Genomic DNA, 25805 nt, shown 5'->3' with positions numbered 1-25805 from the left:
GGAGCGCGCCTCTGCACCGGGCAGAGCAGAAAAGGCTTGGAGAGCCGTGAGGTGCCCGGGCCCAGGCCGCCCCTGAAGGGCTGGTCCGAATCACTGGAGTCCGCAGACGCCTCCAGCCGCCGCCGGGTGGCAGAGTTGGGGGCAGGCGCGCCCCACCGACCCCGAGGGGTGGCTCCGCCCCAGGGCTGCGGGGAGGCCCCACCGTGGGGGAGGCGGAGTTGTCGCCGCCCCCTGCCCCATCCCCGGGGATTGCGGCCCCTTCTTAAACCCCAGGAGCCTCCAGCTGCCCCTCACTCGTCTCTCCCGCCAGTCTCTTTCCCGCGAGATGGCCTCGGCGCTGAGCTATATCTCCAAGTTCAAGTCCTTCGTGATCCTGTTCCTCACCCCGCTCCTGCTGCTGCCACTCATCATTCTGATGCCCTCCAAGGTCAGTTGCGTCTCCGGGCAGCCCCGCGGATCCCGGGCGTCCGGTGCCCAGTAAGAGGCACCGAAGCCGGGAGCACTGAGTTGGAGCGCACGGATTCTCGGGCGGGGACCGCCCCCCTGGGGCGCGCGCACTCGGGAGCTCGAGGAGCCCGATTGGAGTACGCAGCAAAGAATCCCGAGGGGCACGAAGACCCCAGGGCGCACCGACCTTGGGCTCGCAAATTCCAGGCGCAAGGGCCGTCAGGTCAAACAGAAGCCCAGAAGTGAGCACAGATCTTAGCCACACAGACCCCATTCATAGGCTCAGCTCCCGGCTTAGGATGCATAACTACATTTCCCCTCCAAACGCCCCCTCGCCCACAGGGAGCCTGGGCGCTTGTCTTTTCCTCCTCCTGTCTCTCCTTTCCCTTCCCCTGGCGAATGGAGACGTCCCAACTGTGGGTGGCTTCAGGCGTCAGTCAGGAACCTACACAATTATATCATCACCTCGATGGATCCTGGGTGCTGTCTTTGCCACTCTCTGGCCCTTCTTTGGACCTCAATTTTCCAACTACCTATGATCCACAGTTTTTTCCAGCTCTGAAACTTGGGAGGCCACATCTGAGTTAAAGTCCCTCTCTAGGCTGAAAGGCAGGTCCGGTTGGCCTCCTTTGCCCACTGCCTGCTGTGGCTGTGGCAGGAGGCGGGACACATTCCCAGAGCTCACGCCTTGGGTGGCACGACCCGGGGTTGCTGGGAAGCTGCCTCCCATGCCCTGGCCTCCTAGTGCTCTGGGGAGGAAGGGAGAGAATGAATGGCGTTGGCCGCAGGGTGGGGGCAGGGCCGGCGCTGAGCCCAGGCTCCGGGGGCTGTGCACAGCCAGTCTGGCAGAGACCAGAGCCCTTTGAAGCCTTTTGTGGCTGCTAGCTGCTCCTTCCTCATTCCCTCTTTCACTCTCAGCTCAGACAGGAAACCTCCAGCTCCCTCCTCCCCTCCCCGAGCACGTTTGGGAAACAGAGGAACCCTTCAGGGGATGCTCTGGGGGCAGCCCTGGGGGGTTGTGTGTTTGTGTGTGTATTTCTGGGGTGTCAGGAGGCCAACCTACAAGAGAACAGAACTTACACCATTCACTCATCCTTGAGGCTTTAGCCAAGTCCTTGTGCTCTCTGGGCTTGCTGTTCTTATCTGTACAATGGGCAAGGTGGCTTGGCTCTGACACTTTAAGCCTTTGAGTATCAAAAGGCATTATGTTGGCTCCTAGGATGGGGGTCGGGGGGAGACTGGGAGGAGCCCTTGGTGGGCTTGAGCACAGGTGCTGCAAGTCCAAAGACAGCAGATTTTTAACTGTGGTGGTTCTTCAGATGCCACACCAACTGTGAACAGACACATTTCCTCTGTAGAAAGAGATTTGGGGCTGTTACTGTCGGTGCAAGGGAACTAGGCAGCAGAGCTGTGATTTTAGTTCTGCTAGTAGGGAGTGATGCTCCCTAGAATAATTATAGTAGCTTGGCTGACCTCTGCTTCAGGTGAGTGTGACTGAGACCTCACTCCCACCCTGACACACACACACACACACACACACACACACACACACACACACGCACACGCACACGCACACGCACACGCACACACACACACACACACACGTGTGCAGGCGGGCCCTAAGCAGGGACTCCAACTCTGGTGTGTGTGTGTGTCAGTGAGCTGCCCTGAAGTGGGGACAGGGAGAGAAAAGAGGAGACCCCAGTGAGCCCTTCCAAAGGCTGCCTTCACATGATTTCCCTCCCTGGGTTGGGTGACTGGGAGCCTGGACTCTTGTCTTCTTGTTTTCTCCATTTGTGCCTCTGTTTTAGTCACCACTGAAGAGTTCCCTGCCCCCATCCTACACAGCCACCCCATTGTGCAAGGAAACCCAGAGGTACACGGCACGCAGGACCTCTGCAGCCTGGGCAGCACTGTCCCCCAGGACACGTGCCCTCTGCCAGCGCCCCTCCCCCTTTTCTTTTCCTCTCCTCCACCTTCCTTCCTGGCCTCCTTCCCTCCTGGCCTTCTCCACCTTCTCTGTCCTTTCTCTGTGTCCTTTTTTAAAAAAAAGTCATTTTAATAAAATAAGCTATACATTTATTGTATTATTTATTTTATTAAAATTGAAAAAAATTCTTTTTTTATGTCTACAAAGTATAAGTAAAAATGAAAATACCCTCAAATCCAATAACTTATTCATATTTTGATGGATATCTTTCCAGAAACCAATCAATTAATCTCTTGTCTCTCCCTATACACACACACACACACACAAACACACAGACACACACACGCAGAATATGTTCTGCTTACATTTTTTCATTAAGCAATGTGTCAGGGACACCCCTCCTTGTTAATGATTATGTAGATAATGGGCTGTGGTTTTATTCAGTTGTACATTTGTTCACATGTGCATTCAGTTGTTTATATCTGTTTATGAAGCCCATGTGTTAGGCTCTATGCTGGGTGCTGACTTTTAAATCTAATTGTCTGCTTTTCCAGACACTTTCTCAGCTTCAGGGAACTGTTTTGAATTTATGCACAAGAAGCCAGTTCCTCTGTAGGTAGAATTCATCTCATTTTTCACAGTTACCACCCCCTCCCCAGACCTCTCTAACATTCCCCGGCCTATTCTGCCTTTCCACTGACACCGTGGGAGGAGCACTTTAGATGAGGGACGGTCAAGTTTGTCAACTGGTATTATTCAGGGGTGAGGACCTCCTGGGCTTCCTAACAGTGGCATGGGGGCGGGGGGAACAGTTAGCCTTTGTCCCATCCTCTTTTCTTTCTTTTTTTAAATGGAACGCTTCACGAATTTTCATGTCATCCTTGCACAGGGGCCATGCTAATCTTCTCTGTATTATTCCAATTTTTTAGTATTCATGCTGACGAAGCGAGCATCCATCCTCTTTTCTAATGGTTATTTTGGCTCCTCCAGGAACTTACAGTGAAATCTGGTTACATGTGCCACCTACTGCTTCTAAGTTTAGATAGTAAAAAATGACTGAGGACTTTCCGTGTGTCATACATTAAGAAGGGACACTCTGAAATCCTCCATTTACAGATGAGGACATGAAATAAGGGGAGAGAGGGGCTGGGATTGGGAACAGGAGGAGTGATTTATCAATGACATTGTTTAGAATTGCTATCACATGATGATAATAAGAAGCAGACTTGTTTTTATATATATTATTGTTTTAAAATTCCCTACAATGCGCGCTCTTATTGCCTGACCCCCATGGTCCACCCCTGAAATCAAGGCCTGGAGAAGTTAGTGAGTGCTGAAGGCCAGACAATGCAGACAGTGGACATCGATCAGGGCTGCATGTTGTCACAGCCGGGGCTTTTAACCACACCACTGCTCTGCCTTTAGTCCGGGGGCTCTCAACCAGCCTCATCGCCTCTCTCCTCCCACAGCAGGGGACATTTGGCAAAGTCCAGAGGCATATTCTGTTGTCACAACTGGAGAGAGTTGCCACTGGCATCTTGAGGGTAGAGGCCAGGCATGCTGCTAAACATCTTACAACGCACAGGGCAAGCCCCACAACAAAGAATCATCTGACCCAAAATGTCAACCTGCTGAGGTTGAGAAACCCTGCTTTACACCGTAGGAAGGTGACGTAGGCTGTTCATGAGATGCTGAAGACAGATGTGTTTTTTAATGACTGATAGCACAACCCAGGCAAAGAATTTCTAAGTCTTGCTGCAATGTTTCATGCATATCGCACATGTTCTTTTGGGTGATGATAAACGGTGGTAGTGTGTAGGTACGTTTTTCCAGCAGGGCTGTCCGAGCTTGACTCACACAAATGCTGGCTGATTCCTTCATAAGCATTTGCTGAGAATCTCCTAAGTGTCAGGCCTATGCTGGATGCTGAGGTCAGAGTAAGTCTACACATGCTGTTTCACTCTCAAGTTGCTTACTGTTTGGTGGTGGTGGTGGGGAGACTTAAGGATCAATGAAAATCCAGTGTGCTAATTGCTGGGGATTGGTTACTCAGGGAAAGGCACAGATCAGACTGCAGAGGGGGTCAGGGGAGGTGAAAAGGAATGCTGAGTTGAGCATTGAGTCCTCACTCCAGGCCAAGGGAGAAGGTGAGAGGAAGAGGCTGCGGGAGGGAGAGCATCTACCTTAGTTACTGCAAGTGCTGTGGGGTAGCTGGAGCTCGGGCTGTGAGTGGGGAGGAGGTGGAGCTGGAGGGGTCAGCAGGGCCTGGTCCACTGCAGAGGGTCTTGGAAGTCCTGCTAAGGCATTTGGGTTTTGTCCTCAAGGCAACAGGAGACTTTTAAGCAAGGAGGTGATATGATCATATTTGCAAAAAGGAAAGAGGAAGGACGGTGTGGATTGATGGATATGAAAAGACTAAATCAGAAGAGAGTTGCAGCAATCCAGACCTGAGCAAAGGCAGTGGTCTGGGATGAAGGCGGGAGTGGGGAAGGGGCCAGCAATAACAAGGCAGAAGTCATAGGTCTTGGCGAATGATTTAATTGGAGAGGCTATAATAAGGACAAGACTATAATAAGAATGCTGATGAAACAGAAGACAACCTAGGGAGGTAGGTATTGTTATCCACATTTCAGTGGGTGATGAGACTGAGGGCCAAGGTGGTTAAACTACTTACCCACAGTCCTATAGTGAGTAAGGGGCCTGGGCAGCAGGTGCTGGCACGGGAACCAAGCTCTGTCCCACCCCAAAGCCAAGGTCCCAGTAAGTGGCTAAAGGATCTGAAGGACAATCCACACACAATTAAATACAAATAGTAAAGTTTGAGACCTTGATAATGAGAGAGATGCTAATGAAAACACCAAGCACCATCTTCTCAATTGCAATTAAAAAACCAAATAAAAAAAGCAAACAAAAACCCTTGGAAACCAAGCTGGTGATGTTCTGGATGAGCTGGGAGCAGGGAGAGTTGGAGCAGCCTTTTGAGGAAGACATTAGGAATAGGTACCAGGAACTGGAGGAGGTGTTTAGGGGAGCCTCTCCTGAGGAGCAATTTAAAAATAGGAGAGCTGAATAAAGTCGGGTGATCAGAGCATCCTTTTGAGGACAGAGAAGAAACCACATTACTCAGTTTCAGGAGGGCCAAGGAGAAGCGAAATGAGCTGTCAAACTTATGGAATATTTTCTGTTTTAAAAAACCAATATGAAGATTATGTAACCATATGAAAAAACGACTAATCTTAGAATGCTGAGAAACGGAGGCAGGATTGAAAGAGAACACATGGAAAAAATGGCACTTTGCAGAATGATTTTGTTTAGTACTTAGAGCAGGTCATTAAAATGGTATTTTTTTTCTTTTCCTCCCTCTCTCCCACCTCATCTCCCTTCCTCCTCCTCCTTTTTCCTTTCTTCTGTGTCCTCCTGCTCATATTCTTTCCTTTTGAGAGGTGCAGTCACCTTCAAATCCAAGATTTGAAAAGATGAAAGAGCTTGCTGGGGTCGGGGAGGCAGGCCGGAGGGGTGGGAGTGGGGACGGGAGTCTCCTGGTGCTAGGTCCTGTGTTCTCCTCACTGACCTGAACCTGGAAAGCTGTACTGACCTGGGACGGGGAGCAGGATGACCCGGAGGGTGCGAGCATCCTGGTGGGGACGGGGGCGGCAGCCACGTGCCGAGCCTCAGGGCGGCCTCTTCAGTTTGTCAGGTGTGCCTACGTCATCATCCTCATGGCTGTTTACTGGTGCACAGAAGTCATCCCTCTGGCTGTCACCTCCCTCCTGCCTGTCTTGCTTTTCCCACTCTTCCAGATCCTGGACTCCAAGCAGGTGAGCAGATCCAGGGGGTCCTATGACTTCCTGGTTCTCCCATTGACTCATCCTCCAGGCCCCTCTGAGCTGCCTGGGTCTGGGGGTGGCCAGGTAAGCCCTGTTGTGGACTCTCTCTGGCATGGACATACCACTCGAGCCTGTGTCCCTACGCCAAGCTGCCCCTGAAGTTGGCATCTGGCCTGCTTGCCTGTCTCTGGGGACTGGGGTGGTCCTGGGCCTAAGCAGCATGTGGCCAGGGGACAGCCCTGACATAGCATCCATGCCACCCTCCAGGTGTGTGTCCAGTACATGAAGGACACCAACATGCTGTTCCTGGGCGGTCTCATCGTGGCCGTGGCTGTGGAGCGCTGGAACCTGCACAAGAGGATTGCCCTGCGCACGCTCCTCTGGGTGGGGGCCAAGCCTGCACAGTAATTACACCTTCTCTCTCTTGCCACATGGCTCTGTGTGGGCCCCCAGGGAGGAGGGTGTGGCATAGACCAGGCCACCCACTGGTGAGGGCTGGCCACAGGCCTGACAGGCTGGCCCCTGGGAAGGGCAGGTTACTGTCTTAGCTGGGAAGACCAGGTACATGCACGGTGGCGGTGGCAGTGGCAGGAGGGGAGCTGCAGTAGGTAAGGGTTCTCTGAATTCCGAGGAGACTGGTCAGCAGGAGTCCTTGCAGGTCTGGAAGTTTCCTGGGGAGGCAGCTGCAGGATTCCACAGGGAACTAGTTGGATGGAGGCTGGGTCAAGCCAGGCCTGATAAGGAATTTGTGGGGAAAACAAGCCAGAGGTGGCTCAACTGCCCAGCTCAGGAGGAGCAGAAAGGACATCTTTCCAAAGCTAGGATATCTATTCACCCTACAAGGAAGCTTCTTACCTCATCTCCCCCATATCATTTAGTATCTCAGCTTCTCCCCCACCATTCAGCACACAGGCCATTCCAGCCATCCCACAGAGTCGAGAGTCACACCCATACTCATAGTGAGTATAGTGACTGTCTACAATGCCCAGGCATGATGCTGGGACCTTATTTACCATCTCATTGAATTCTCACCACAACTCTGGCAGTTGGGTGTTATTCCTACCACCCATCCTTCTATAGATGAAGAATTTGAAGCAGAGAGGGGTGAAGTGATTTGCTGACAGTCGCTCACATGGGGCTTGGACCCAGCCTCTCTGATAAGGCCTGTGTCCCCTCTAATTAGGAAGTCAGGAGGCATTGTTCTTTTGGGGCAATGTGCTCCCTAAGTGACGAGGCATCCTCAGCCCAGCCCTCAGAAGTCAGCTGTTGGTTAGTGCACAGTGGATACCTCCTGAGATGTCCCTGTGTCAGGGACTGGGCTAGGCCCTGAGCACACACAGACCTGGGTGCCTCAGACTCCCCTAAGCAGAGGACTTGGTGGCTCTCTTACCTGTTACCTTGCAAGGCATTGATTCCCTCTGGTGATTGGCTTATAGAGTCAAGCCACAATCCAGTGCATTTTCTGGAAATGTGAGACCTCAGGAGAGTGGATTAGGGCCCTCAGAATTCTTGTTCTCAGGTCCTTTGAGTGGCCAGCTTTTCTCCATCGGCAGGCAGGAGGCCACCGCAGCGGGCTTCATTCTGGAGTGTCTGGAGAGATTTTGCTTCCAAGTCCAAGAAGTTCCCAGGCACTTCTCTGCTCCTTCCTGCAACCTGGTTCCTCTTCTGAGCTTGGCTTCCAGCTGTCCATGGCACTGCCTGTCCCAGGGTGACCTGTGTGTGGAGGCCCCTTGGTGCCTTGAAGCATCGTGTAGAAGCCATGGTCCTTCTAAGACAACTCGCATTCATGCAAACTCTCACCTCCTCCTAGCTTGGACTCCAGCCTTTGTTTTAATGGGTCTATGAGGTCCACCTGTGAAGTCAACTTGTATAGACACTTGCTTGAACCTTGGTGCTGTGCAGTCCTAGGTCCCTTCTTCAGAATCCTACCCTATGGCAAATGAGTAGCCCTTAGGAGGAGCTTGACAGCAGAGGGCACAGAGACCAAGAGCAGTTGGGTTGTATTTGGCCAGCTCTCCACGCCCCTTCTGTTCCTGGCCTATACAGCTAGGGTGTGCAGGCGGCACAGAGAAGAATCAGGCCCTGCCCCTGCTCATGGCCTAAGGAGAGAGAAGATGTGGAACTGGTCCTCTGAACCCAGCACAGGGATGAGTGTAGGAGGGAGAGAGGGTGAGATGGGCGTGGCCAGCCCTCCTGGTGTGCACTGCGAGGGAGGGACTATGAGGAATTTCCCAGGAGTGGGAGCAGGGGGCGGGGGTGGGAGATGGGGTGTTATAAGCAAAGGAGAGTATTTTCTGGATACAGTTTTTCTGATCTGGTCCATGGAGGGTGGAGGGGAGCAAAGTGTGTGTGGGGAGAGAGGTGGCAGGGTGGGAAGGATCAGCCATGAGGACAGTCGCACTTTCCCAAGCTCCCTCCCCGGCCCGCCCCACCCCTGCAGGCTGACTCTGTGTAGCCCTTCTGAACTTATGAGAGGAGAAGCAGGGTCAGGGGGGCAGGTGGGGATTTTCTTACCTGCATGTAGGGCTGCTCCAGCACACCCTTAGGTCATACTAGGGCAAACTCCATATTGAGTTGGCACCGTCTGGTTGCCGGTGCTACCCCTGCTGGGCAGGGAGCTCCTTAGAACAATGCCCAGGCCTCTTGGTGACCCTAGCAACCAGCAGAGCAGACATCAGTAACATTTGTGGGAGAGAGGAAGGAAGGAGGGAAAGAAAGAAGAGAAAGAGGGTGGGAGGGGAGGCACTGAAACTATGGTCCCCTGTTGGAACGGCCAGTCTTGCATTGGCCCGGGCACCTTCGCATCCCTGCAGGAGTGAACTAGCCCCCAGTCGCTCCCTGGGGATGCAGGGGTGGGGTGGGGGATTCTCTGGCTCTCCTCCCTGCCCCTCTGCAGGCTGATGCTGGGCTTCATGGGTGTCACGGCCTTCCTGTCCATGTGGATCAGCAACACGGCCACCACGGCCATGATGGTGCCCATCGTGGAGGCTGTGCTGCAGCAGATGGGGGCCACGAGCACAGCCACCGAGGCCGGCCTGGGGGCACTGGAGCTGGCAGACAAGGGCAAAGCCGGTGAGCTGCCCGGTGAGCCCCTGGCCGAGGCACCACAGGGGTAGCCTCCCCTCTATTGCTAAACACTTTGGCCGCCTCCTTCTCCCTCCCAGCTCCCTGGAACCTTCCTTTAAACACGCAGAGAGAAAAAAAAGTTAGGAAATACTGTTTTCATCAGTTTTAGGGATGTGAGTTTTTGCTTAAAAGGTAGGTCCTTTAGTAGAGCTTAGAGCATTGCATTTCCTTTAGTAAAACTTCCAACAGTTTCCACCCTCGGTTCCCACCAATCACAGAAACAAGTAAGCATTCATTTGATCATTCATGTGGGTGTCTTTTGAGCATCTACTGAGTGCCCCTCACCCCTGCTACTCTTACTCATCCTCAGGGAGGCCTGTCTGACCTCCCAGGTCAAATCCCTCCTCTCTCTGCTCCCCCGGTCTTGGGGTTTGCGTCCCGTGCTTGCTCCTCTGCTAGGCTGCAGCTCAGGAAAGGCAAGAGAGCATCTGCTTTGTTCTCTGCTCTGTTTCCCACCCCAGCCCTAGGGGCTCAGGGCCCATGGCTGGTGGCCTGATTGCCAGCCCATGGGTGAGGTCCTGGTGCGACAGAGATGAACCAGACACATTCCTACCGCAGACTCTCACTGAGCCTGGTGGGGCAGTGTAAATGAGCCCCTTGGACAAATCACCTGACTCTGGGAAGCCACGGGAATGCCCTAAGCCAGACACGGAGGGAGCTCAGAAAAGGGAGAGGCCTTGCTCAGCAGAGAAGGCGCTTGAGATGAATTTGGATACCCCCTAGATGGAGGAGAGAGCTGGAGCAACAGCAAGGAGGCAGGAAAGAAGGGGCATGTGTTTTCAGCTGCTGAATTTGGATGAAACATGGAGGAGTCTTGGGGAAGCCTTGGGAGGTGACTCTGGGAAGGCAGATGGGGCCAGACTGCACTTGGAACTGGTGGCTGAGCAAGGCACGTGAAGGGGTCTGGCAGAGCTGGATGACCCAATTCTTGGGTTAGCAGCAGAGGCGGGAGCTTCTACTGGGTGGGCAGCCCCCCTGACTGGCTCAGCTAGCAGCGGTGTGCCTACCACAGGGAACCAAGTGATTTTTGAAGGCCCTGCCATGGGGCAGCGGGAGGATTCCAACAGGAAGAGGATGTGCAAGGCCATGACCCTGTGTGTGTGCTATGCGGCCAGCATCGGGGGGACTGCCACTCTGACCGGGACGGGACCCAACGTGGTGCTCCTGGGCCAGATGAATGAGTGAGTCACCAGCCACATCTTCTGGGGATGACAAAGTAGGTCCCAAGGGTGGAGGGACCTACTCACCTCTCCCTCCTCCTCAGTTGGGCCCTGGAGGGGTGGGAAGATGTTCTCCCATCCATGTCTGTGTCCTGGCACTCCTGAACCCACTCAGAAGCCCTGGGACGGGGTGGGGAACTAATGCTAGAGAGCTAACATCAAGGCTGCTTCCTGCCCTGGGACGAGTCCCACCTTCCTTTCCTGGGCTCAGGGATTATGGCTCAGAGAGGGAATGTGGATTGAGCTCTGAGCTGAAGTCATGGGAGATGACAATGTAGTCCCAGATGCCAGGAGCCTTGGTTAAAACTTGCAGAATATAGCTACCCCTAAAAGCTCTCCTGCCTTTGGCTCACCGACTGTGGCTGTGAATGGTGATGGCCTGTGACACTGGGGTCTCTGATGGTGTGAAGTGTTGGGCCTGGGTCACTTGTTGCTTCACCTCTGGTTCACTATGTATACCCCACTAAATTGCCCTTGAGGTGACGTAGCCCCTTGTGAGGCACCAGGTGAACCACGGGGGTGGCTTGGAACTTTCCAGCCTTGGTCACAAAGGGACACAGGCCACGAGGACCCCATTTCTTTGTTCAGCCTTGTGCTGGGTGTGGCTGGGATCACAAAAGGGAGAGAAACCTGGGTCCCACCCACAGGATACTCATGGTCTGCTGAGGGCAGCAGATGTCTGGAGGGTTCCAGGCAGGTCTGGTAAACAGATGCATTAACTGAGGCACGTACGAGTTGTACTGGGCAGGAACAAAAATACGGGGCAGACAAGAGCTCTGGACAGGGGTGGGGAGGGCGGCTGGTGCAGAAGCTGGGAGGTGGGAAGGATAGGCCTGGAGCCTGTCTGGGCAAAAACTTGAGGCTCAACAACCAGATTGTTTTGATCCTGGGATTGTTTCCATAATGATATCCTTATGGTTCTCCCTTAAGTTCCTTTGGGAAAAGCAGCCTGCTTGGGCTAAGTAGGGAAAACTCCATGTCTACGCTGATACCCTTGAGCTAAAGGGGGCAGCCCTTGGGACTGGCAGAGCCTGGGATGGGAGGTAGAGCCTGGGCCAGAATTGACCCTTCTCCAGCCCCCAGGAAACATCTTCCAGTCCCACCCTAAGATTTGCTTTCCTAATGGGGCCCTTCCATTGCAGAAACCCACAGGGTGAGAGTTCTGAGGCACCCGTGGGCCCCTGAAGGTGTTGGATAAATTACGTGAATGTGTGTACAAGGTGTACTTTTCTGGAGGATGGGCCATAACTTTCATGGGATTCTCAGCAGGGTCTGCACCCATCGAAGGGTCAGTTGGTCACTGTTCAGCCTGGTCCTGTGCCACGGCCATGTTCTGGGGCCCCCACATTGGCCCCCCCCACAGGCCCACCTCTCAGGGCTCAGGGTCCAGCAGTTGCTCGGTCTCCACACATGGGCCTGGCCCGCCGCCCACAGCTCAGTGTCTGGGTCCAGGTGTGGACCAGTGTTTCTCCTTTCAGGTTGTTTCCTGACAGCAAAGACCTCGTGAACTTTGCTTCTTGGTTTGGATTCGCCTTCCCCAACATGCTGATAATGCTGCTGTTAGCCTGGCTGTGGCTCCAGTGTATTTATACAGGGTTCAGGTAAGTTTGAGCTGCTCCCAGAACAAAGAGTCTAACCATGCCACGTGCCTGCAGAAAAACCCTCAGTCTCAATAGGTGAGTCTACTAAGTTCTTTGAGTCTGGCCCTATTTCTCTAGCTCCATCTCCTACTAGTCTGCCCTCCTGTCCTGACCACCCCAGGCTGCTCACTGTGCCTTTGCACATATTGTCCCTTCTTCCTGGAATGCTGTTTCCTCCCTTCCCACCTCCTAGGGCTTCAAGACTAGTTCAGATGCTGCTTCCCCAGGGACACCTTCTCTGACTTCCCCTCACCTCTATTTCCATCTTGGAAGAATCTCTTGCTGGCTCCCCTGAGCTGCCCCTGGGCATATCCCAGGGTACCCTGCCCTATCCTAGGGTACTTGTTTTCCAGTATGTTCTGTGTGTTCAACTGCCGCCCCTCCCCCATGGCCATGAGCTCCTCCAGGGCCTCTCTGACCACTGCACCCAGCACAGCTCCCGGCCCGTGGAGAAAGAGCAGGTGTGTCATCAATGTGGGTTAAAGCCATTAAAGAGAAGCTTGTGCCTACATGCCAGATTAACACTGCTGGACACACTTCCACTTGGTCACATGGGTCCGCTAGGCCAGGTCACAGCAAACTTCCTGATAATGTTCAAATCAATGCAAACCCAGCCCTTTACCAAATGCCACCAATATTCTCAGCAGTGTGCCTGTCCTGGAAAGTTTGCCGTCCTATTCCCAGTACTCTGGCAAGTTGACCAAAGGTCACCCTGGACGGCATCCAGACTTTGGACAGAAACCATGACATGCAGTTGACAAATACCTTAGAAAAGTTATTTTAAAATAACTTAAAAGACACAACATTTACCGGTAGTGCCAAGGTGATTGTGTCACCCTGGGATAGAAAGTTCTTAGCTGAGAGAGAAGTGCGTATGCTCTGTGCCCTGATCACAGGGACTTGAACCACATAAAGACAGGGGTGTGTGTGACCGCAGGGAAGAGACCTCAGAGCTGGGAGGCAAAAGCACCCGTGGAAACCCGTGATTTAATGGGGAAGATGGGCCTTTTACTAAGTTTTCTTCTGAAGGAGGAACGGTTCTGAAAACTGCCATTAAAAATTTGCCCTACACATTCCGAACAGTCAGAACAATGACAATAAGGCAGTGCTCACTGCCCCCGCCCCGCTGCCCTGCCCTGGGTGCTTGCTTGTCCAGCGTGGTTTTGACAGCAGCTGTCTGCCCTGCTTAATGAATCTTCTCGAATCTGCACCAGGACAAAAGTCAGCTAGTGGGCCTATCTGGAAACAGTCCCCTGAGCCCGCTGCAGGTGGGCATCTGTGTCTCCTTGTGGGCAAAAGAAATAACAACGCCAACATTTATTGGGGGCCTATTATGTGCCAGACACTCTTTTAAGCACTCTTGTATATGAACGCAATCTTCACAGTAACCCGTGAAGTGGGTACTATTATTATTATTCTCAATTTACAGATAAAGCACCTGAGGCTTGGACAGTTTAAATGGCCTACACAGGGTTGTAGAACTTGGAAGCAGTGGGACTGAGATTGGAACCCAGGCAGTCTGGCCCCCACTATTTACATGCTCTCTTGGGGAGGCTGAGGTTTGCTGCCCTGGACAGCCTCCAGACCTGGGCATGACTAGGTGTCAGCAGCACTAGCTGCGGCCTGGGCATTGCCCTAAAGCAAGCAAGAGAACTACCAAGCAAGAGGAGGGAACTGGCCTGGCCCCAGGACCATGAGGGCATCGTCATCTTCCCATCTAGCTGCACCTGGACACCAGACCCCTGAGAGTTCCCAGCCAAGAACCTGGAGCTGAGATTCACCGAGCCTGGCGCAACCCCCACCCCTCAGTTCCTTGACCAGCGGGGAGCCTGGAGAGCGCCTGCTGCATCAGGACTTGCAGAGCCTGCTCCTGGGGGGTGCAGGGCTGCTGTTCAGTCCTGCCCCTTTCCGATATGCCACACTAGCTCAGACCTGTAACGTGGTGGGATAGGTAGCCTTGTTTAGGTTCAGATCTGGAACAGAGGACAGCTTTTTACACTCAGTTTGAATGACGGGAGCAATGCTCTGGCCCAGGCCACATCCTGTCACATACCAGGACCTGATGATCCCTGCATGCTGCTATGGCCTCCTGGACCACTCACCTGAGGCCAGGGAGCACCTGTCTCAGCTGCAGGAAATACCTCTACTGTCACATCTTGTTCTCACTTGAGTTCCAAATCTGGATTACTGTGGAGACAATGTCAAGATCTTGGCCTCTAGCCTAATCCAGAAAAATAGTATCTTGCTGAGTTTGTGAGCCACATCCAGCCAAGGGGCTGTCCCAACCAGGCTCACCCCCTGAAATAGGGATGAGGGTTCTTCTGGACCCCCGTCATGGCAGAGGCATGTGGGGGTTTGCAGATCCTTCCCACTCTCCTTGGCGCTGCAGCATATTCAGTCCAAGTTCACTGTGGTGCATCACAGTGCAGGGCATTCTGTTGCAGGACACTTTGTTTCCCACCCCAACCCCAGGGCTCCCATAGGCCAACTGGATCCATTTGCCTGTATCTTGTGTTAGCCCAGTGGTCACCAGATGAATTTAACCCAGAGATCAGAGTGTAACTGCTGAACGAAAGCGGGCCGGGAGGCTTGGTGGCACCACTGTGGGGACTGACATCGGATGACTGCGTACTTGATACAGCCCCAGATTCTGTAACCACTGTGTTGGGGATGTGCCATCAGTCCCAGACATAGGCTTGGGCTCCTTACTGCCTGTCCCATGCTGGGCAACTAGGGATACCAAGGCCACCACTTATCCTGGAAACCTGAAGCTCCTGTCCCAGCCCCAGAGTCTCTAGGATGACAGGTGGCAGCAGATTGGTGCTTGGTAGAGCACAGACTCTGGAGGCATGGGTACGAGGGCAGAAGGGTCTTTCCCATGCCAGCAGAGTCATCCCCATGCCTGATGATCTTGAGGGTGTCCCTGGTGGGTGACCTTTGGGATGCACAGCCTTGTCCCTTTGTCCAGCAGGAAGATCCTGGCTGACTGTGCAGACCTGAGATCCTATCAGTGCCACCTCCTTTCCTGACCCCGAGCACCCCAGGAGGCTGTGTCCTGACATCCTTGTGTCTCTGTGCTCCAGGCTGTGTCATGGTCACTGGCATGGCCCTCATGCTCTCAGAGGTGGTTCACAGGAGGGCTCTACAGGGACACTGCTCCTGGCCTCGCCCACCTCCTCAGACCCACAGTGGCCAGAGCATGTGAATGGAATCCTCAGAGAATATCTCAGGGCCTGCGTCCCGTGCACTAGTGGCCCCAGTTACCCCCTCTCCACAGCTGAGCTACCCTCTGGAACTCCTCCAAGAATCCCCTCTCCTTCTGCCCCTTTGCCAACACTACCCTAGGGGAGGTCCTTCAGGGCACCATTGGCCATGGGCACTGGTCCCTAGGGGTCCCACCGAGAGCACAGCTTGGGCTGGCTTCCTTCGTGCACTAGCTACGCTTGCTGCTAACCCCAGGGTCTTCTGGATCCCTAATCGTACCCCTCCAGCTCCTTGAAACACAAGAACACATCTGCTCCTGTCTGACCCAGGCTGCCTGGACCCATCCTTGCTCCCTGTACCCTCCTGAGCTTTCTCAGTGATGGGGGCTGGCATCCCAGCACCACTGAAGGTAGCTCCAGGCCAAGGTGAGAGGAGAAAGACTTGGGGAGCATGTAAGGAGGAGCTCTGGTCCCATCTCCAGCAGGCTCCAGAACTTCTCATGGTCTTCCCCCAGGTGACCCTGGAGCAGTGGGTCTCCAGGTGACCAGACACCTGCCAGGTCCCCTTTGCCAGTGATGGCCTCAGTTCTGCTTATTTCTGAGTCCTATCCTCCTGCACCCTCCTCTGTTCTGTTCAGCTTCCCATTCTCCTAGCCATCCTCTCCTTTGCTGCCTCTGCTGTCCCTGATACCTGGTTGAGACTGGCCACCTCACCTGTACCATCCTGGGCCTCCTCTGGGGGCATCCCTGGGGCATGTACTGGGCACACAGAGATCCGTTTCTCAACAGAGACTCTTTCCCACTGCATCGTGGGAGGCAGGGGAGGTGGATGAAAGAGAAAGAGGAGGAGGGAGGGAGGAAGGGACTAGCTCAAGGCCCACACAGGCGAGGCAGCACCATGTGTCTTTCGGCCACATTCTGCTGCGCAAAGTTCAGGCTACATCTGACCAGCCCCGAACCAAACAATTTGCCCTGCCATTCTCCCATCTTTGCATTCTCTAGCTTAAAATCCTGGGGCTGCGGGCTAGAGAGGAGCAGCAGCGAGAAGGCTGCCTACGAGGTGCTGCTGGCGGAGTACAGGAAGCTGGGGCCCTTCTCCTTTGCCGAGGTCAACGTCCTCATCTGCTTCCTCCTGCTGGTCGTCCTGTGGTTCTCCCGAGACCCTGGCTTCATGCCTGGCTGGCTGTCGCTCGCCTGGGCAGAGGGTGAGACAAAGTAAGTCATTCATTTGTTCAGCAGAACCTTCTGGCTTAGGGCGCTGGTGCCTGAATGCTGCCATCTGCGGCTGCAGGGGGCGAGAGGAAAGTCCAGGGCTGGCCCCTTGCTTGGCTGCGGCACTTCTTTGTTCTGGAGTTGGGTTTCAGAGAGCACTCTGCTGGATGCTTGACTCATTTTTTTTTTCTCACCAATCTTCATGACTGGACCACAGATGCGTTTCTGCAGCATCCTCTCCTCCCCCGATAGGCTGAGCTGAAAATACTTGGCCAGGCAGGTGGCCAGAGCTGTGATAGATTTGTTGGGTTTAAGAGTTGGGCCCCCAAAGCTCTGGTTTCCAAATCTCTGCTTTGCCATCTTTCCTTTGTTATCTTTCTTCAAACCTGGGCAAGTGCCTCCCAAGACACACATCCAAGGGTCAGGAAGCTTCTTAGAGACTTGGCAAAAGGGGGTGTATGTAGTTTCTCTCCTGGCTAAGATTCTGCCAGAATGGAAGAAAGCTTGAGAAAAGGCAGAAGCAGTGGGTGAGTCGCTGCCTGTTGCTGGCTATGCTACAAGGAAGGTGTGTTTGGTTCAGCACCAGAGTCCTTGTGATCGCCCTGGTGGACCCAAAATTCTAGAGAATCTTGTACAAAAGAGGCCACGAAGTTCACCCATGGAGCAGTGCAGGCTGAGAGAGGGAAGTGGGCTGTTCAGGGTTACCCGAAGTTGGTGTCCAAGAATGTGGACAAGGTCTTGGTTTCCAGCCAGCACTCAGTCAGAAGCCTGCCTCCTGAGCTTGGCTTTGAGGGCTCCAGTTTCCATACCTCGTTGAGCCTGTTTCTTTACGTAGGAGCATTTAGATACAGAACTATCAGAGTTAGAGCAGGTTTGTTGGGTGACTGTCACTGTAGCAGATGAGCTTGCACTAAAATCCTCCATGCTCTTCCTCATCTAGGTATGCCACAGACGCCACCGTGGCCATCTTTGTGGCCATGTTGCTATTCATTGTGCCTTCAGAGAAGCCCAAGTTCAATTTCTGCAGCCAGACAGAAGAAGGTAAGGTTCCTTTTCTGGGTTCAGGAGGGAGAAAATCCCATCCTATTGGAATGGACTAGCTAGATTACAAAGGCCTGGAGAAGTTGAGATGTTCCCTAGGTATTGCTTAGTGCAAAATCTCTTCTTCTGTTGAATATTTGAAATCTTATTTATATTACAACAGAAACAAAAAACGTTTCAAATTTCCTGTAATGCTATCAGTATTTTATGTTTTCTCTCTTCCTCCCAGACTTTGTTAATATGCATATACATTATATGGTTATAATCAAAACACACACAGTTTGAATTCCATGTCTTTGCTAGGGATTACACTGTAAGCTTTTCCCACTGTTGCTAGTCTTCAAATTTATTTTCTCTAATAATGACATTATATTACATTGAGGGATTATAACCATTCTTCTGTTATGGAACATTTTGGCTGTTCTGAATTTTTATTATTTTAAATTAATGTTTTCTTGTACATAGCTTTTTCTTTGAGGGTATTTTCTTCTTTAGGATAGATTACTAGGAGTGATGTTGCTGGGGTAAAAGAACATAAATTCTTAATGGCTCTTAAAATACATGGCCAGATTGCTTTATTTTTGGTGGCTGGCTGGTACAGGAACTGAACCCTGGACCTTGGTGTCATAAGCACCACACTCTAACCAACTGAGCTTACCGGCCAGCCTCAAATTGCTTTTCAAAAAGGTTGTACCAATTTATATTGCTATCAGCAGAGTGTGTAATAGTTTTTCCATAGCCTCACCAGCAATGGGTACAATAATTATTGTACATTTTAGCTAATTTACAGGTATGAGATGGTACCTCCTTGTCCTTATTGGGTTTATTCCCCCTTGATTATATCTCTTTTGTTTTCTAATGCTGCTGGTGTGTGTGTGTGTGTGTGTGTGTGTGTGTGTGTGTTCTTTCTTCTCAGAAAGGAAAACTCCATTTTATCCCCCTGCACTGCTGGATTGGAAGGTGACACAGGAGAAAGTACCCTGGGGTATTGTGCTGCTACTGGGCGGTGGCTTTGCTTTGGCTAAAGGATGCGAGGTAAGTTCTGCAGCTGCAGGCTGCCCAGTGCTCCCCTCTTCCTCTAAGAGGCTGGCCAAAGAGCTGCTGTACTCCCTTCCTCCAGCCCAGCTTGTGTGTCTCTGTATCTGTCTCCTCCACAAAGCTGCACATTCCTCCAGGACAGGGACTCTGTCTTGTCGTCTAGGAGCCCTGCACCACGAACAGTGCCTGGAAGAGGGAAAGTATTCTTTGAATGACCGCACAAATGAGTGATTGTGTGACTCTGGTTAGCCCAGACAGGCAGAGGATGCTGTCAGGCCTGCTTTGGGGCTTGGTAATAGTGATCTGTGCTTTGATTTATCCTGGGAAAATCTTTCTTTCAAGTCCTCATGAATATTTTCATCATTTCCTTTTGTTCTTCTACTTGCTGAACTCATTGTTGACATGGTTTCAAAATTTCAAAATTTATTTCTAGCTAACTATGTAGCAGCATAGAAGAGGAACAGCTTTTGGGAGGAAATGCACCCAAATTTTACTTTCCCCACCTCCCTTCCTCCTTCCTGGGAAAGAAATGAGCCAGAGAGAGGGAGGGATGAGCTAGCTTGGTGCTGCTATCATCCATCCATCAACCCATCCATCCATCTCTCCATCCATCCATCTCTCCATCCATCCATCTCTCCATCCATCCATCCATCCATCCATCCATCCATCCACCCATCCATCTGTCCATCCATCCATCCATCCATCCATCCAGCCATTCACCCATCCATCCACCCACCCATTCATCCATCCATCCACCCACCCATCCATCCATCCATCCATCCATCCATTCACCCATCCATCCATCCACCCATCCATCCATCCACCCATCCACCCATCCACCCATCCACCCATCCACCCACCCACCCATCCATCCATCCATCCACCTATCCATCCATCCATCCATTCATGCATCCATCCATCCATTCACCCATCCATCCATCCACCCATCCATCCATCCACCTATCCATCCATCCATCCATCCATCCATCCATCCATCCATCCATTCATGCATCCATCCATCCATCCATCCATTCATGCATCCATCCATCCACCCACCCATCCACCCATCCATCCATCCATCCATCTATCCATCCATTTTTCTACACATCCAGGAATTGAATGTAATACATAGACTTGTGCTGTTTCCTGAACATCTAGGAGAGAGCCAGGTGCATAAACATTTTTTTTGAAGAACAAGTTCATCCATCTATTCATCTCTCCACCTGAAATTTATTCATTTATGAAACACTCCTATTATGTCCCTAGTGTTAGGCCAGGCACAGAGATTATAGAGGAGATTGAGATACGGTCCCTGCTCTTGAGGACTTCACAGCCTAGGGAAGGGGACATATCTGGACGGGTATCTCAGAAAGTAGTGACACATGAGCAAGGGGAAAAGCGTGAGGAGCAGTAGAAGATGAGGCTGGTGAGGCTGGCAGAAGCCACTTCCCTGAGGGCCTTGAATACAGACAGGGGGTGTGGACTTGACTCTGAAGGCAGTAGAGCCACTGGTCAGACGTGGTCAGAGCCGCACTTCAGAAAGGTTGTTCTGTTGTCTGCAGTGGAGGCTGGGACGGTAGGGGCTGGAGCAGCACCAGTTGTCTCTCTGTGTCTTCTTCTGACTCAATCTCAGAGCTCTGGACTCCCCAGACCATTCTCTCCTTATTGAAATATCCTTTAGCCCACAAACCCCACTTTCTCCTGCTTTCCTTCTAACATTGCTCCTGCTCAGCCTCCTTTGTGCCTTTTCCTCTGTTCCTCAAGGCTCTGTCCTTGGCTTCTTTTCTGTTTACTCTTCATTGTCTTCCTGGACAATCTCTTCTCAGCCCAAAGGCCCAAATCTAAATCCTCAATTTCTGGCCCAAATCACTCCCCTAAACTTCAAGAACTGTGGGGGACTGGGAGGAGAAGATGGACATGAGATGCTTTGCGTGACTTGGTGACTGATGGGGTATCAAGAACGGGGCGGGGGGGGGGAAGAAACTCCCCAGGATGACTCCCAGCCTTCTGGGCTAGACAGCAGGAGGATGGTGTGTCCTTTTGCCAAACCACGGATCTCAGAGGAAGAAGCAGATTATGGGCTAAAGAGGATGAATTCAGGTTGGGACGTGTTAAGTCTGATGTGCTCACGAGACATCTGGGTGGAAATTTCTAGAAGGCATATGGATGTTTAAATCCAGATATTAGACCAGCTGGGCTTGAAATACAGATTTAGGAGACTTCAGAATAAGGATGGAAATTAACATTGCAGGGATGGCTGAGATCACGTATGGAACGTGTGCAGGGAAAGAGTCAGGAGGGGAGGGTGGGCTGAACTGCCCTGGCCCTGCAGGAACTGTAAGCCAGGACCCCTGAGGTGACCGTCTCCCACTGCTTCCCAGGCCTCGGGGCTGTCCGAGTGGATGGGGAAGCAGATGGAGCCCCTGCATGCGGTGTCCCCTGCAGCCATCACCTTGATCTTATCCTTGCTCGTTGCCGTGTTCACTGAGTGCACAAGCAACGTGGCCACCACCACCCTGTTCCTGCCCATCTTTGCCTCCATGGTAAGTAACCCTGCAGGGGGTGGGGGTGGGGGGTCTTAGGCATCATTTCATAGGAAGCCACAACCTGTGACCATGTCCTGGGTTCTTAGAGAGGCTTTGGACACCTGCATCTGGCTCTGGCTTCAACATGACTTGTGTGTCCTTGGCAGTCCTGGCCCTGCCTTCACTGCTTTGCCAGTTCCTCTTTGTATCCCTTGTGCTTACCAAAGCACCAATCATGGAACAGGTGCTCACAATTTATTTTATACATCTAACTGCCTTATTTTTCAAGCTGGGGAGACAGGACTTGTGCTGAGGAAGAGTGGGCAGTGCCATAATCTCTGAACAAGTGGCACAGGAGTGTGGGAGGTCTGCAGGAGGATGGCAGGCCCTGGGGGAGGTGGGCTTGGGAATAGGAGGGAAGGGGGTGTTGTGGGATGATGGAGCAGCCCAGGTAAAGGGAATGGAGCCCATGACTGAGGGCTCCTGGAAGCCTTGGCTGGTGAGCCCAGGGATGAGGCATCCATGGGGGCTGAGGTCAGAGGGGTAGTTGGGGGAGGAGGAGGGGCTCCTGAGTGCCAGGCTAACACATTCTGTTCTGGGGGCAAGCGTGTTTTTGAGTTGGGACTGAGGAGAAAGCAGAGCTTTTCTGTTTACTTGCACTTGTCGTGATCTTTTCTTGCATTTCCTTCTGTCATTCATTGTGAAGCAGTGCCGACTGCAGGGTGGCCTGGCAAGAGCCCTGGGCTTGGAGTCAGAAGACCTGAGTTCCCTTAACATATCACTTAAGCTCTTTCCTCCTAGAGGTGTGCTGAGGGTCAAGTAAGATGAGGGCTATGAAAAGCTGCTGTAGACTGCAAAATGAGGATAGGACAGGCCGTTGTTATTCTGGATTGGGAAGACAGGCTTACAAAGGGCCCGAACATGGGATCGAAGTTGGTAAATTTCCATTCAGCTGCCTGGGTGTCCACATGTATAAAAAGCAAACCTAAGTGGCTTTTTCCTTCCATTCCAAGTGAAGATGAAAGTTCAAAATATCAAGGAGATGAAAGTGTTACAAATAGCAAGGTGGCTGTCTCCTCCTGCCCTCGGTGGGGAGCAGCTTTTGACGCTGGGCATGCGGTGGTAATGCCTCTGTTCCCCTAGCAAAGGCACTGGCTTTGTTGTCTCCAGCCTTAGCCATGAATCATGGAGGGCCCCAACCAGACAAATGCAGGACTTAACCAGAGGGGTAGCAGGGTCCCTTAAAGGCAAGCTTTTCTAGAATCAGAAGCCCCAAGTAGGATTCCCCCAGCTACCTCCAAGGCCCCTCATACTCCTGCCGCAGCACCCACCGGTGGGAAGGGAAGGATGGTGGCCATCCAGCTGAGTCACAGAGCAACATGCGGTGCATACATCATGGGGTACCCAAAGCCAGGGAAATGAGGGTGGGTGGAAGAGGGCAGAGTAGGGAACAGCTGGGCCCTGCCTGGGACAACCCAGTTATTCCCACAGAGAGTGTACCTTGGTACGGCCTTTTCAGAGGGCTGTTTATCAAGAGGAGGGACCATAACCTTCAACCTGCACATACTCTTTGACTCAGCAATTTCATGTCTGGGAATATCTTAGGAAAATAAGCGGAGATGCCTACAAGCATATTTATAACGGTGTATGGCACAAAATTACTTAGTATAAAAATATATCCATAATAACAGGGAGATGGTGAAATAAGTTATCATTTATTCAAACAATGTATTACTATCAGGCCATTAAAAATCACAGTTTTGAAGAGTATTTAATAAAATATGAACATGCTGATGGTATAATTTTTTAAATTGAAAATGCAATACATATATATAGCTAAAAAATGCCTAATAATACAGAGAATTATACAGACCCTAATCTTCTGGTTTCTTCCTTAGAGACATCTGTTGTTAATTTTTTAGGTATCTTCTGTATATATCACACACACACACATTCTTTTTTAAACAAATGGGATCATTCTATGGTCCTGCTATGAACATTAATTTTTTCTTTTTATCTAACCATAGGTTTTGAAATCTTTCCATATTAGCACACATGAAGGTACTTCAAAAAGTTCATGGAAAATTTTGTATTATCATTCAATCCTATTTTTCCACGAACTTTTGGGAGTACTTATAAAATGTACCCAATTCTTCTTTACAGCTGCATACTATTGCATTGTTTGTATACATCATATTTTATTTAACCATCCTGCTATTGATGGCCATTGAGTCTGTTTCCTGCGTTTTGCAGTTACATTGTTGCAGTGAACATCTTTGCATATGTGTCTTCCCTCATGTGCATGTAAATCTGTATGATAAATGACTAATTTTAATAGATATTATGGATTAAATTATATCATTCATTCATTCACTCGACAAATATTTAATGAGTGCCTACTCTGTGCTAGGTGCTGTTAGATGTGGCTGAACTTTAAAATGGAGAATAAAAAAGGTGGATGCCAAATTCTATATGCAAAAACACATACCTCCACAGATGCCTACATGGGTGAGGAGCTGTGGTCCTGCCCTCTAGGCTCTTTCAGTCTATGACAAGACAGACAGATACGTGCACATGGCACTGAGAGATTCAGTGCAGTCTAAGCGCCCAGCATGGTCTCTGGCACATAGTAGGTGCCCAAGAAATATATGTTGAATGAATTGAAGGGGCTCAGAAAGGCCTCCCAGGGAAGGTGGGCTCTGAGCTCAGCCTTCAGGGTTCAGTAGTGGTATCAGCCAGAGACATGGCAGAAGGTAGAGGAACCAGCCAGACAAAAGCACAGAGGGTGGAGCTTATGCTGGTGCATTCAGGAAATGCTTTTCAGAAGTATGGCACTGGGAGCTTCTGTTTTCTGTGCTGTGACATTGCAGTGCTGTGTTTCTCCCCAGTCTCGCTCCATCGGCCTCAATCCACTGTACGTCATGCTCCCCTGTACCCTGAGTGCGTCCTTTGCCTTCATGTTGCCTGTGGCCACCCCACCTAACGCCATTGTGTTCGCCTACGGCCACCTCAAGGTTTCTGATATGGTAACACAGCTGCTTTTATTTCCTCCTATCAGACTATGATGCTGCTGTCCTAGGGGGGCCCCGTTTATGAATGATGTGTGAGTTTCAAAATGACATCACACGATTTGGGAATACCACCGAATGTCCAAACCTATACTCATTATTTGCATTTATAATGTAGCTTTTCTATTGCTTTGAGATGCTCTCATACTTTATAGATGGTTCTGTCTCTGAGATGGGTTGTAGAATCTCTCCCACCTGGTGAAGCCTATGCAGGCACTGGGAGCCCTCACTGTGCACTTGGAAGGGGTGGGGGTCTGGAGCACACATGGCCAGGGATGGACTCCATAACCTAGCAAGAACCCATGAGGACAGTCAGGAGGGGCAGGGCTTAGATGGGGAGGATGCTAATGACAGTGAAAGAGGTTTATAGAGGTGTCTGAAGAGGTAGGAGCAACGAGGGGGGAGAGACCAGTGCCTGGGAGCAGATGATGCCTTGGAAACAAATGTAGCCACAAAAAGAACTCTTCAGGCCTGGTTTGGATTTGTCAGCTCTGATGGGAGAAGAAGGGCAGCTCTGGGACCAGGAAGAGGCAAGTGTGTGAACCCAGGAAGCCAGAAATGAAGGTCCCCATCTTGGACCCATCAGGTGTTCCTTATCTCAGAGCCTCCAGTGGGTGTCCTTGGGATGCCATGGAGCATTTTCACAAATAGGTGGGTCCCAGACACCATGGACTGCAAACCCGATTCTAATCCCCAGTAAACAATCTACAACAGGCCATCAAAGTCATGTTGAGAGCATTAGGCATCAGAGAGAGCCAGAGGGGTTCACAAGGAAGCTGGCCCATCCTTGTGGGATGCTTCAGGCACTGGGGTGAGCACTGGATCTAGAGTCACACCCCGGGCTCCACCACTGTTTCCTTGAGTGGCCTCAGCTGTTGCCTCAGTCACCTCCCTGAGGTCATTTTCTAAATGTGAGAATGGGCATAGAGAATGCATCTGTCCTCCTGACTCCCCAGGGGTGATTTGAGCCCTGATGATACTTAGTGGACATGAAGTTGCTCTGTCTGGGGGTGAGGGGAGCCCAGAGCACGGCACAGGGACATTGAGGCCCAGCAAACTGGTCCATTGTCCTCCTCTCCAAGAAAACTAGTTCCCGGTGTCCCATTTGTGCTTGTTCTGACAGCCCTGCAGACCTGAGGGTGCTGACTCTGACCCTGTTTTTTTTTTCCCAGATAAAAACAGGAATAATGATGAACATAACTGGAGTCTTCTGTGTGTTTTTGGCGGTCAACACCTGGGGACGGGTCATATTTGATTTGGATCGTTTCCCTGCCTGGGCCAATGTGACACATATTGAGACTTAGGAAGAACCACAGGACCATGCACACAGCCCCGCCCTCCTGAGGACTACCGAAACTTCCACACACCTTGCACAGAGTTTTGGGGTCTGCACCCCAAAGTGACCCAATCATGACCACACCCCACCAAGACCCAGCCAACAGGTCCCCTCTTCCTCCAGGACTGGATTCAGGGATGGGGATGGGCGGCTGGTGGGCAGGCTCGGAAGTGAAGGAAGCCCCTCAGGAGG

General features: G+C 51.6%; 1 protein-coding gene and 1 non-coding gene across 5 annotated transcripts; one reads left to right on the top strand and one right to left on the bottom strand.

The window, feature by feature from the left end:
- Positions 1-325: 325 nt before the first annotated feature.
- Positions 326-25581, top strand: SLC13A5 (solute carrier family 13 member 5). 4 transcript variants are annotated; one of them, XM_063111823.1, is made up of 13 exons: positions 326-427; positions 6067-6195; positions 6472-6608; positions 9152-9288; positions 10343-10511; positions 12029-12151; positions 12690-12692; positions 16396-16608; positions 17546-17646; positions 18563-18681; positions 21066-21227; positions 24098-24235; positions 25450-25581. In XM_063111823.1, exons 1-13 carry the CDS (start codon positions 326-328, stop codon positions 25579-25581), a joined length of 1665 nt encoding a protein of 554 aa, XP_062967893.1. The 4 variants fall into 4 exon arrangements, with proteins under 4 accessions (XP_062967893.1, XP_062967892.1, XP_062967894.1 ...); XM_063111822.1 differs by having other exon boundaries at positions 9101-9288; XM_063111824.1 differs by lacking the exon at positions 6067-6195 and having other exon boundaries at positions 9101-9288.
- On the bottom strand, positions 3222-3330 carry LOC134389786 (U6 spliceosomal RNA). The gene has a single exon (XR_010024760.1). It is a non-coding gene; the product is annotated as a U6 spliceosomal RNA (small nuclear RNA).
- Positions 25582-25805: the final 224 nt, after the last annotated feature.

This window comes from Cynocephalus volans, chromosome 10 (genome assembly GCF_027409185.1).
Source record: "Cynocephalus volans isolate mCynVol1 chromosome 10, mCynVol1.pri, whole genome shotgun sequence".
NCBI lineage: Eukaryota > Metazoa > Chordata > Mammalia > Dermoptera > Cynocephalidae > Cynocephalus > Cynocephalus volans.
The sequence above is the reverse complement of the archived record's forward strand: the minus strand, read 5'-3'. Positions and strand labels throughout refer to the sequence as shown.

Bases quoted from the DNA above. Each gene is read 5' to 3' on its own strand.
- SLC13A5 (XM_063111822.1), top strand. From the start codon at position 326: ATGGCCTCGGCGCTGAGCTATATCTCCAAGTTCAAGTCCTTCGTGATC. The intron at 428-6,066 runs GTCAGTTGCGTC...CGGCCTCTTCAG, and splicing joins TCATTCTGATGCCCTCCAAG to TTTGTCAGGTGTGCCTACGT. The intron at 6,196-6,471 runs GTGAGCAGATCC...GCCACCCTCCAG, and splicing joins AGATCCTGGACTCCAAGCAG to GTGTGTGTCCAGTACATGAA.